Genomic DNA, 12,565 nt, shown 5'->3' with positions numbered 1-12,565 from the left:
TAAAAACTATAATTTTTTTTTAATTTAGTTAGGAGTTTTTTTCTTTCTAAAATGTGTATATTTTTTAAAGTTAAAATTTTAACATATTAATGTGAATGTCGATAATAAATATATATATATATATATATATATATATAGATATATATATATTTGCGGCTGTTGTTGACGACTCGCAATGGAAAATGAAAGGTTGGCAAAGTTATCTTTTTTCTGAGTGTTGACAAGTGACAGTGTGATCAATATCGCCCTTAAAGGGCCCACTGATGTGGATATGAAGTTTATGGGAATTTAACCGAAAAGACAAAAAGCCCGACGGACTGGGCCCAAATATTAAAAATATAAAATCTATATATATAAAAAATACAGTTGAACTATGAAGAGTGACAGGTGTCAATATAACTATTCTTTGACAAAAGTTATTATGGCAATCATAATAACATTAAATAAAGAATAATTGATTTCTGAGTTTTACGATACCAAAAAAATGATTTAAACGAGGTTCAAAGTTTTTTGAGAATATTTAAGTTATTCCTCAATCATTTAATTAAAGTGAAATTCCAAACTATAAAATGATGGAAATATGCTCCCAACAATCACATCAGCAATACAAATTTCTGAATCCACCAAATTGGTGTTTGAGCATCGTAAAAACCAGAGATCCATTCCGATTCGTGTTAGAGATATTAAAAAAGTCATGTTTTTACTTTCTATTTTCTATTAAATCTATTTGTTTTTTTATATATGATTAGTAGTATTTTTTTGTTTTACTTTAATACCATCGAATCAATCAATAAAATATATTAATTTATTACTGTTATCAATCTGTTAAACATAATCTTTAGTTTGTTTGCATTAGAATTTTTTGTATTTATCATAACAGTTGCAACTATGAACATTGTTGATCGTTTTAATTGATAAGTGGGTGTTAAACTTGGAGATAAGTTTTATTATTTTTTTTAGTTTTCACATTGTTTATATATCATTATGATTTATCTATTATAGGTTAGAATTTTTTTATCAAAAATTGTTAGTGTTATGTATCCAATAAAAATATATTTAAAAACTTTTTATTTAAATTATTAGTTTGAGTAATACTTAGAGAGAAAATAAATGTGTTATTCAATTTATAAAACTATTTATAGATGTATTATATATTAATTTAAAAAGACTATTTACGTCATTTTCAACCGTATTTAAAACATTATTTAAATTAGTTTATATAGACCTATAAATGTGTAATATATTAGTTTAATTTGTATTCAATATTTTGATCGAGACTTTTAAAAAAAAGAAACTTTGTGAAATTTAATTTTAAATTTATTTATTTTTTAAATTACAATCATATATATAAAACAACAGTTTTTTTCTTATGGTGTCCATATCTATATTCACCCTCTCAATTATTTTTTTTATTTTTTTAATTACACTCATTTAATTATTCATTTTCGATGCACAGTATCTTTAAAATATATTTATTTTAGTACTATTTCATAATAAATAGTACTATTTCATATTCAATGCATGAAAATTTATTTTCTCTAAATAACCATCAACAAAACCACGGTCTTCCTTCATCATTAAATTATTTCATCGTTGTTTATGTTATTCTATTTGGAAATTATAATTTAGTTAAATTGAGTTTTAATTTCATTGAATATTAATTTAAATAACAAAATTGCAAACTATAAAATGGGGTAGGTAATGTGAACTCGGTGTCTAATATGTCTAAACCCGATTTTCTTTATCCTGTAGGGTTTGGATCTTTGATCATGTTCTTCCATCCAAACAGAAGGAGGAGGATGACAGAAAGGTAGAACAAATGGTAAGGATATCTCATACATTACTTGAGTATAAAAACGGAAACTACGCCTCAAAGCTGCAGAGCTTCGTATCGATGCTTCACTTTATCTATGAGCTATGTTAGGCCATGGTATTCATTCTCTTTCTCTTCCTTTTTCTCCGTCTATGCATGATAGTACATGAGTTTTAATTTATATGTGTAAATCTGTGATGGATGCATGTTCTTCGAGAGTTGAGTTCGATTATTTTTAATTATCGGGTCATTAGATTCGTGGCGAATTATCGATTCAGAACTATAAGGTCGTTCTTCAAGCAATGAACTTTTCGGATAATCCATCACAAGAATAATTGGGCCAATTATGTGAGAAATTTATTCACATGTCTCATATTTTTTGAATTAGTCAACTTTGTGAAAAAATTCTAGTTTAAGATGATGGGTAATTTCTAAAATATTCGAAGTGCACTTTTTTTTCGTCTAAGTTTGTGTACCTTCACTTCACTTTCCCAAATTTCTTCTATGAGTCTTCTTAATTAGTGGAATTTTTTTTTTAATTATTTGTCATGTCACTCCATTATTTTTCTATGGGTCTTTTTTTAATTAGTGAGTTTTTTTTTTCAGATTCTGCATAAGATGATTTATATTTATTCAATTTGGTTTTGTAGGATGCTTAGTGTTTGTTTTTGCAGTATAGTTACGTGTTACAACGTTTGATTGATGGATGCAACGATATGATTTTATAGTTTTTGCAGAATCCTTAATATGGTGAGTTTAAAAAAGATGGGTTTTTAATGATTTGGATGTGAAGGACGCATGAGAATATTTTTATATATGAAAATTGTCTCTGCGAGGACTCCGTAGGACAAATATTGCAGTGGAAATAAAATAAGTATACAATGTTGAGATATACCGGATCTTGAAGAATATTACAAGATATATCGTATAATGGAGATCTTATCAAATCCGGAAAATATATATATTTATTATTATATCTATTTTACTTATTCAATGTAAAACTCTCATCTATTTATATGTTATTTTGATTATCAATAAAACATATCATTCCGCAAATTTCTACATACAATAAGTTCTGTTGTATGTAATACCGGTGATTGTTGTTTTGGAGAAAGAGAACAAAGATCGAAATTGTTTTGGAAATATGTGCTAATTGCATGAAAACAACCGACATCTTAATCTTAACATGATCCGCTATTTACTTTTGTAAAAGAACCAAACACAAGTAAGTTTTACGTTGTTTAGGAATGTACATTTTGGCAATGCTGTCATTGCCTTGCTTGAAAACTTTCCCTGTCAATAGATCAGTGAGGGCGGCTAATAAAGTTGATCAGCGTTAGAATTTATTTTTCGTTGTTCGCATCACGTGATCTTATTTTCTGGAGGTGACTTGGCCCCTTTCCCAACATACATTTTTGCGTTTAACGATAGTTTTATTGGATAACCGGGTTTCCTGGGGCGATGACCAGACTAATCTCGGGTCGGGAATCAGCCATGTGATTTGAATTATACGCTCTTCACCCCAGCCCGGAATTCGAATTCGGGACGGAACAGATGCTTTGCGCTCCCGTTTAAGGATAGTTGGTTTGATAGTATAGATGTATGGATTAGGCTATTCTGTTAGAAGATGCACTGTTTGTGATTATATATGATATGAGAATGTGGACAACGTAATGAATGAATTTGATCTATATGTTGGTTTTCTATTTATAATACAAAAAGATATGTGTGTCTTTACTTATTAAATAACCTCTTTTTGCTTGCATATGTGATCTTCGGCATCCAACTATATATGATTGGTTTAAAGTTTTCTAAATTGCCTACTCGAATACCATGTTGAATTCCTTTGTTACATGAACAATTAACAAGTATTCAGACGGGTTTGTCTTAAAGGAAGGTTATTCAAAATTGTTTTTTCTCACGACATATGAATTAACTATTGTTCGTGTGATAATGAATATGTGCAGGTTAATGTCGATGAAAAACCTAGAAGGGTGGACCCACATGTCGTGGAGATCTAAACAGGTAAGAAGAAATCAATGACTAGGAGAGGTATTGTACGAATAATTAAGAGTTAGGTTAAGAGTGCTTAAAAACCGACGTATATGTTTGTCCGCGCGATGTGCATGGATTAATAACTAGTAAAATAAAAATTAAACTAGATTAATCGAATAACCAAAAAAATCTTTAAAAAGTGAGTATTTTTTATTAAAAAAACTCAAAACGAACTGAAATAAAATAGAACCGAACCCAATTGGATATAGAAACCAAATGGTTATAATTGTTTTAAAATCGAAATAACCGAATCTAAATCTCGTCGAACCGAGTTTAGGGTTGGTCATGGAGGATATCGGGGTGAATGTGCATGCAGGAGGAGCTGCAGTACTTGTAGTTATATCTGTGAAAAGGCACTTTCCCTTCCAAAGACACCTGACAACATGAACACACTGTTTCTCCTTTCATTGTGTTGTTGTTGTTGTTGTTGAGAGCCGCCATCCTTCTTTCTGCCGCTTCTGCCCTCTTCTCCCTCTCCTCCTCCTTTGCTCTCTTCATTGCCTCCTTTTTTTTTTGTTTAAAATTTTTGGACACACAATAAAAACCAATAGAATTTGAGTACACAGTAGAAAATGCTCATCAGATTCAACTATTTTCTATATACATATCATATCAGTCATATATAACATAAACACTATCCTAATAGATAGCATCACAACACAGACAAGGTACAATCATAACCTTACTCGTACCACAGTCATTTTTTTTTTTTTGTTTAAAATGATATCAGATGGAAATCGAAATTATAGGACATTAAGCTAACCTCTTTAGAAATTTTAGTTTGTTTCTCCTTTGAATCCTTCTGGGATTGTGCAGCCTCAGCCTGCAAGACGAGTACCTTTAGTGATAATAATGTTCAAAACAATAGGAAACCTCAGAAGTTGGTTGGCTATTTGTTTTGAGTCTTTTGACTATTCTTGAGGTTGATTCAAGATAAATACAGGTCAGATTTTCTACCTGAGCCTTCTTTTCTCGGGCTTTGCGGAGTTTCTTCAATTCTTTTGCCCTCGCTTTCCTCTTTGCATCTTTCTCTGCCTGATAAGACACGGAAACTGAGTAGTGAGATGACCCATATATGAAAGATGACTCAAAAGCGCGATATAATTGACCTGTTTTCTTCTCATAGCAACCGTTTGCCACGAAACAGTGGGTAAGCACTTGATCAAAATTTAAAATGTCACTAATTCCTGGGGTGCTTATGTGTTATCAACCAACATACCACACTTCAGGAAACAACAGGATCACATACACCAACATGCTTATATACCCTCCTCCTCATCACCGTGACACGCTTTGGTCAATCCTGCCTCTTCCAAAACTTCTAACGAAACAAGTGATCATATCTATGTCAAGTACCTGCTTGGCAGCTTGAGATTCCTCCATCTCTTTTGTGAGTGCGCTCGGTACTTTAGCAGCATGCCAATCCCACTTGTCAAGGTTCGAGGCCATGAACCGCCTGAAAGTGTTTCTCAATTCCTTTTCGTTTGCCAGCATGTAAGCCGTTCTACCTCTTTCATCTTTCGCACAAGGATCCATACCCTGCTCAAGTAGCTCCAAAACTCTATCGCAGTCTCCGGATTTAGCCGCTTCATGCAATGGCGTTGGTTTACCAGTTACTCCTTCTCCACTGCTCTCATCTGAAATATTTGGTTCCTCTGTGATTTTGTTACTGGACGAAGCTTCATTGTTACAATCCTCCTGTTTTATGTTTTCACCAGAATCCTTTTCGTGGATCTGTGGAACTCCACTGCCAATGGTCTCTTCAGGTGGAGTGATACAAATCTCTTTGCCTTCATAGGAAATTTGAGTCAACTGGTTATATATACGCTGGGATTCCTTGAAGGTGGGCCGCCGGACTGTAAATGGAACATTTCGGATAGCGCAGCTCTGGATGCTAAAGCAATGTTTGCTTCCACTGAAAAGCAACTGCCGACTACTTGAAGGAGCATGGACAAAAACACAACAGGAACTATCAAAATAAGGCTTCCAGCTAGCAAGTAGTTCTTGAATGTCCTAAGAAAGTTGAAAAAGATGATAACATTGCATGAATTAGAATCCATGATGGGGATATGGAAGATGTAAACAAAAAAGTTAGTCTCTTGTACTCCAAAATTCTGGCGAGAGACTGACATGAAAATCCGGAAGATAGATCACCAAGTAGGCGGTTGATGTTTTCACCAACTTAGAGAGGTGATAAGATTTAACAATCCTATATCAAGTATTGCCACATCAAACAACGAAAACTTGAAGACTAGAGTTTCACTTTAAGATTTATCCCCAAAAACAATTTTTTTTTTCCTGTGCAAAAGAGGACTCAGAAAAATCACAAGTCAAAAACCAAACACCTTTTAAAATCACAGATAGAATGACAGGAAGAGCACACCCATCAAAGTCAGTTCTGTATTTGATCTAATTGCTTAATTATGTTCTAAGCATGAGTAAAAACCTATACCATCTCAAAAAAAAAACATCCCAGACATGGATTGCAAAATTGTTCAGGGACAAACCTTCTTTAAAGCAAGTTCATTGTAACGACGCAATGAGGCTCCCGCAGAATGTATACTACCCCCACTTCCATCTTTTGTTGATTGTTTTTTACCAGCCTTCGCCCTAACAACATATCTACATAAGGGAAAAAGACAGGTAAAATTAACAAAAAACACTAGATGAGAAGCATTTGCATGACATAGGAAACAAATAACACTGTCCCAATTGCTAGGGCCCAAGTTTGATCTTCGCTTTGTGAGATAAGCCACAGACAAGACACAAGAAGGGAAGTTATTCAAGCAAAGGTCAAATTTGACCAAGCAGAGGTTGATAAAAGTAAAACACCACTAAAATGTTCATCTACTACTATTGGCATTAGAGAAGAAACGAGCTTCTTGAACTATAAACCAATCACCGAGCATAAACAGACCGAACATGTTAGAGACACACCTACCTGTGGAACGTCTTGTGAGCCACAACAGTTTTTCCATCGAAGACGCTACCAGCAAAGTGCCCACCACTAACAAGCAAAACGATTCGCAAATGCTTACTGCCCCTAGTCTCCCGAGACAATTGTCTCAACCTTTCAATCACTTCACCCTCGCCCAACGGCCCACCATCATCATCATGCGAAACGCTTTCAGCCTCTTCCATGATTAAGCTTTTCCAAATGGAAATACTCTCGCCTGTTTGAAGACAAATGTATAGCTTCTTCCTGTACAAACCCTTTTGTGTATCACCAATGGACAAGGATCCTGAATCAGCTTCATTCTCTGACCCTGATATACTTGACACATCGAAGTCTTGGACCGACTCAGACGTCAGCTCATCAACATCTTCTTCTTTCAGGATCGCCTTTCCAGCAACACTTAGCTTGATCTACAACCCACATGGAAGTGGAACCCAACTTATATGAAGGCATGGAGAAATGAAATAAGCCAAAATGTTGCCCTCAGTAATTAACTCAAGGAATTCGAACAAACAGCCAAGTAAACAAGCACAATTCAGTGTTTCCAATCCCGCAAACAAAACTAGCGTACGATATCTAAAACGTTAATATGAAGCAGTATCATGATTGCAGAAGGAATTTAAGGATTGAGAAGCGAAGAGAGAAAGTAATCTACATTAAGCCGGTGAATATCGGATTTGAAGTGGGAGCGTTGGTCCTGAAGAGATTCGAACTCGGTTTTACAAGTGTTACAGGTCCATCTATGGAAAACGGCGTCGTCCTTTGAGCTTTTCTCCTCCGCTTCATCCCTCTTCTCCGGCTTGGGAGCCGACAAAGCCGCGGCTCCGAACCCAGAATACGTCAAACGAGTCGCCGAAGGATTCAGAAGCCGACATGACTCGAAGAACTCAGCCGTCGCGTCAAAGATCGATTGCGGTTGTTTATCTTTTGAGTTGGTCGTCTCAATGGCGGTCGCCATGGATGGATGAGAAAGGTTTGAGATTTTCTAACACGAGCACATTGGAATTGGACGAAGGCGGTGACCAGGTGGATTTTTTTTCAAGATACTCCATAAAACGACGCCGTAGAGCGTTTTTTTAAATAAGTTATCTCATCACACAAATCTTTGTGACAACTTACTGATATTGGGCCGTCGTTTATGCCTATATGAAACAAACAATTGGCCCTTTATGCTCTCTCTCTCTCTCTCTCTCTCTCTCTCGTCCCTGAACTCAAGCCACTATCATCAACACTCGTCTCTCCATCTCTTGTTTCCGTGAAGAGAAATCCCCAGAACCTGGATTTCGTTTCTCGTTTTCTCATCAATTCCTTTTTCTCCTGCGTTCACCGCATTGAATTTCCAAGGTAGAGCATTATACTTGCTACCGCTCATGTGAAATTGACTGCCAAATTCAGTGCTTTTCGTCATGGGGATTTACATCTGTGATGCGATTTCTAGCTTCTCTTTGAAATTCCCAGTAGTCGATGGAAGCCACGGGCCATATCGTCCCTTGCTTAGACGAAACCCCTTACTCTTGAAACCACCTCGGTGGAATGGCCCTTTTAATTGCAATTGTCGGGCGGCTATGGCGGTTGATGAGGTTTTAGAAGAGGGTAAAGAACAAAGCCCTAGGTTTAGGTGGGTTGAGGTCGGTCTGAATCTGACGGAAGAACAGGAGAAAGCCATATCTCGGCTTCCTTTTAGGATGTCGAAACGGTGCAAGGCGCTGATGAGGCAGATTATTTGCTTCTCCAATGAAAGGGAGAGTTTACGCGATTTGTTGACCGCTTGGGTTAGGATCATGAAACCCATTAGAGCTGACTGGCTTTCTGTCCTCAAAGAGTTGAAGAATCTAGACCATCCATTTTATGTCCAGGTATGTTCCTTCTTCTGCTCATTTGATCTTATGGAACTTCAACTTTGACCTAGAGCAAGATCTTATTCCCATCCAGAAAATGCCCTACAAATTATTGGCATTTGATTAGCTATTCTCTTCCCATCCCAGCGGTTTTTGGATTAGTAATTGGTGTTATAAAGGGAGTTTCTTTTTGGGGGGTTTCATCATGGTATGATACTTCCTTATATGAGTGTTTTATGCATTGTTCTGCCTCCTTAGGTGGCAGAGTTTTCACTGCTTGAGGGGTCTTTTGAAGCCAATGCCCGTGACTACACCAAGATCATTCATTACTACGGGAAGCAAAACCGAGTACAAGATGCCGAAAAAACCCTTCTTGCGATGAAAGAACGAGGTTTGATCATCGATCAAGTGACTCTGACTGCAATGGTTCACATATACAGCAAGGCAGGCTACCACGAATTGGCCCAAGAAACTTTCAAAGAGATCAAATCATTAGGGGAAAGGCTAGACAATCGGTCATACGGTTCAATGGTCATGGCCTACATTAGAGCTGGAATGCCCGAGAAAGGAGAAGCTCTACTCAGGGAAATGGACTCGGAAGAAATCATGGCGGGAAGGGAAGTGTACAAGGCGCTGTTGAGATTTTACTCGATGGCTGGAGATGGGGAAGGTGCCAAAAGGGTATTCGAAGCAGTTCAGATGGCGGGGATTACGCCGGATGATAAGCTCTGCGGGCTGCTCATAAACGCGTATAGCGTCTCGGGTCAGAGCCAGGAAGCACGGTTGGCGTTTGAGAACATGAGAAAGGCGGGAATCAAAGCTACGGATAAATGGGTGGCTCTGGTCTTGGCAGCTTACGAGAAAGAAGATAAGATAAATGAAGCGTTGGAGTTCTTGATTGAGCTCGAGAGAGAATCTATAATGGTTGGAACAGAAGCTTCTGTCGTGTTGGCTCGGTGGTTTAAGAAGCTTGGTGTTGTACAAGAGGTGGAGCTCCTCCTCAGGGAGTTTTCTGCTACCCATTCCCCGACATGAACCTTTATTACATTTACATATATATGTATGTACGTATGTATGTGTGTGTATATACTCGATTTTTTTAACGACGTTATCGTAAAATAGCCCAAAAATTACTGGTGATTCTCGAAAAGTACATTCGTCGTCTACGGTAGGAGCAGATATTTCGAGTTTCAATTCGTTATTTATCGTGTTCAGTTTAAAAATTGTTTATTCAGTTTTATAAAAATTGTATCACATCGAATCTAATCGGTCAGTTTGATTTTATTGTCAGATTAATTTTAAAAAGATTTTTTAAAAATTATATTGGTAAAAAAACCAAAATTTGATATTTGCACGTGTATTTGTATAAGACCGACCGATTACTAAATTAAAACCGAATGTTAATTGATCCGGTTCAATCCAATATGATTTCGGTTTAGACCGAGATTTGTAACTAAATTACCAAACCGGAACTCCGAGATCTGGTCTACGGAAATACGGCATTTGATGGGCTAACTAACACTTAAGAAAGCCCACTTCGAGTAAATGGCCCAATAATATAAACGGTCCGGACTAGTCCGGGTTCCGAATCAGCCACAACGTTCTGATTTTATAGAAACAAAACATAATGTTACATAAATCTCAATTGGTCCAACGTTAAACAATCAAACAAGGTAAGTCTCCAAGACACCAATCATCATCAGCTTTTCACAAATTATATTATTTTCGCCAAAAAATTTAAAAAAGAAGAAAAGAGAAAACTTTGGACTAGGAGTCACAATAGGGCCGACCCGAGTCCGCATTCGGTCCGAGAGTTTCGGGTTTGGGTTCAGACCGGTCCAATTTTTTTCGGACCTATAGAAAATTCAAAATTCAGTCTTATAAACTTCAAATTCGGGATCAATCGCTAAATTCTTTTATAAATTTTATTTTTTAAAAATAAAATATTGGATTTTTGAGTTGACCTATTTGAGTCCAACTTGAAAACCCGATTTTTTTTCAGATAAAAAAATTTAGGTCAAAAGCTCGATATTTTTCTGGTGGTTTCGAGTCGGGCTGTGAGTTTCAGGACTAAATTGGTACCCTAGTTTGCAACATGAATATTTAGAAAGCTTACATGAATAAAAAAAATATCAAATGTAAGTAGGCCAACATGTGAAAGATCTTGTGATTTTTTTTCGTGATTCTTAAAGGTTTCATTTGTTCGAGAAATGGTCTCTACCAAGTTGGCCCACCTTTTATTTGCTCCATATGTACTAATGATATGTATGCTAATATTTGAATATATGTGATTTTTAGTTTACAGGATTTGTTTTAAATAAAAAAAAAAGTTGTTATCCAAATTTGGGTGGTCTAATGGCAGGAGAACATGTTCTTAACCTGTGTTTAAAATCAAGCGTGAGGAGGGAGATTCACCTGGACTTTCTCGATCCTCTCAGAGATGTAGCTGGGTCAAAAACCCGGTCAACTTCCGAATTATCAAAAAAAAAACTGTTCAATCTTGTTTTCTGAAATTATTTGGATAATGATATATAGGCCTATATATGGATTTGGAGCTAAAAGTTATATCTTGAGTAATTTTGGATGTGTGTATATATATATAAATATATGTATATATAATAAACTGAAATGCACGCATATGGGATGGTGATATTTTTTCAAAGTTAGTGGAGAAATGACAGCTCCACTCATTTGTTAGATAAACTATGAATACAACGGAAAAGAACAATAAAACAGTGAAATCGAAATAAAGATGAAACAACCCGGATATAATCTTCTAGGCGCGTAGAACACTTTCCTAAAACGTTATTCCCTCCCCTACCGAGCAAAGGAGAAACTCGAGAATACGTTTAGAGATACAAAGAAGATCCGCAACGATTGATTTGCTCCTCAAACGTTGCCCAAAACAGAAAAACCCGAGAAAGAAGATGAACAGTAAAAGATGGAGAAGAAGTAGCAAGTTTCTTCACCAAAATGGCTCACAAATCTCTCAAAATCAAATTAGATTTCGTATATGAATATTCTCTGACGTTCTTGGCTTTAAAAACACCAGAGACATGATCAAAAGTTGTATCCATTTAGTAGTTTTCATGCGAAAGGCCGCATTTGTTCATATTACAGACATTTAACACGGCCGTGTCGAATCTGACACGGTCCGTGTCAATTGTCTGTGCAAAATTAACACTCTATCAGAGATTTGACACGGTCCGTGTTGCACCTTAACACGGTCCGTGTCAAATGTCTGAGAAAAACAACATTTTCTCAGAGAATTAACACGGCCCGTGTTGAACCTAACACGGCCGTGTTTGTAATTAACACGCCCGTGTTACACTGCCCGTGCAGAATTAACACGCCCGTATTACATGCCCGTGCAAGATTTCTGCACTTAAATTTCACTACTAAATACAAGTATATACTTTACAAAATACATGTATATACTTTACCAATTCATACTATATCATTTACGAATATATAACTCCTCCACCATATCCGTAATACATATAAATATGAATCACATGAGAGATTTATTAAATCCATCAATTTACTCTAAAATAAACAACAATCCTCCACCATTTTAGAGTAAATTATCCATGGAAACTGAGCGATAATCCGTCATCCCCACAACTTTGTGCATAAATGAAAGTATCTTTCGATTGAACTTCCACTTAGTGTAACGTACAACAATAAACTCGAATTACATAGGTGTCAAAACGATTGAACCTAGTAATCCTAATTGAGCTACCGAGTACAAAACACACACAGAGCCGATACAAGTTTTTCTGCAATCCTTGACACTATAACGGCCATGTGTCCATATCCATTCACAAGCACACGGATGTTGAGCCACCAACATCTTGAAGCGGCCTCACTTCATGCTTGTATAGGTGAATCCTTTATGGTATC

The 12,565-nt window shown here is 36.2% G+C and overlaps 2 protein-coding genes across 2 annotated transcripts; one reads left to right on the top strand and one right to left on the bottom strand.

Moving 5' to 3' along the window:
* Positions 1-3,985: 3,985 nt before the first annotated feature.
* Positions 3,986-7,838, bottom strand: LOC104817014 (ankyrin repeat and zinc finger domain-containing protein 1). The gene is made up of 7 exons (XM_010546070.1): positions 7,480-7,838; positions 6,810-7,234; positions 6,376-6,490; positions 5,225-5,881; positions 4,826-4,903; positions 4,632-4,691; positions 3,986-4,372 (listed from the first exon to the last, which is right to left on the bottom strand). Exons 1-7 carry the CDS (start codon positions 7,780-7,782, stop codon positions 4,142-4,144), a joined length of 1,869 nt encoding a protein of 622 aa, XP_010544372.1. The 5' UTR covers positions 7,783-7,838; the 3' UTR covers positions 3,986-4,141.
* A 154-nt stretch (positions 7,839-7,992) lies between these two features.
* LOC104817013 (pentatricopeptide repeat-containing protein At1g01970) lies at positions 7,993-9,815 on the top strand. The gene is made up of 2 exons (XM_010546069.2): positions 7,993-8,680; positions 8,921-9,815. Exons 1-2 carry the CDS (start codon positions 8,231-8,233, stop codon positions 9,695-9,697), a joined length of 1,227 nt encoding a protein of 408 aa, XP_010544371.1. The 5' UTR covers positions 7,993-8,230; the 3' UTR covers positions 9,698-9,815.
* Positions 9,816-12,565: the final 2,750 nt, after the last annotated feature.

This window comes from Tarenaya hassleriana, unplaced genomic scaffold (genome assembly GCF_000463585.1).
Source record: "Tarenaya hassleriana unplaced genomic scaffold, ASM46358v1 Cleome26, whole genome shotgun sequence".
NCBI classification, from domain to species: domain Eukaryota; kingdom Viridiplantae; phylum Streptophyta; class Magnoliopsida; order Brassicales; family Cleomaceae; genus Tarenaya; species Tarenaya hassleriana.
Note: the sequence above shows the minus strand (reverse complement) of the source record. Positions and strands in the feature narration are given on the sequence as shown.

Excerpts from the sequence above, each read along its gene's own strand:
- LOC104817013 (XM_010546069.2), top strand. The coding sequence starts at position 8,231 with ATGGGGATTTACATCTGTGATGCGATTTCTAGCTTCTCTTTGAAATTC. Across the intron at positions 8,681-8,920 it reads ACCATCCATTTTATGTCCAG|GTGGCAGAGTTTTCACTGCT; the intron begins GTATGTTCCTTC and ends CTGCCTCCTTAG.
- LOC104817014 (XM_010546070.1), bottom strand. The coding sequence starts at position 7,782 with ATGGCGACCGCCATTGAGACGACCAACTCAAAAGATAAACAACCGCAA. Across the intron at positions 6,491-6,809 it reads GCTCACAAGACGTTCCACAG|ATATGTTGTTAGGGCGAAGG; the intron begins GTAGGTGTGTCT and ends TCCCTTATGTAG. Across the intron at positions 4,692-4,825 it reads CCCGAGAAAAGAAGGCTCAG|GCTGAGGCTGCACAATCCCA; the intron begins GTAGAAAATCTG and ends CTCGTCTTGCAG.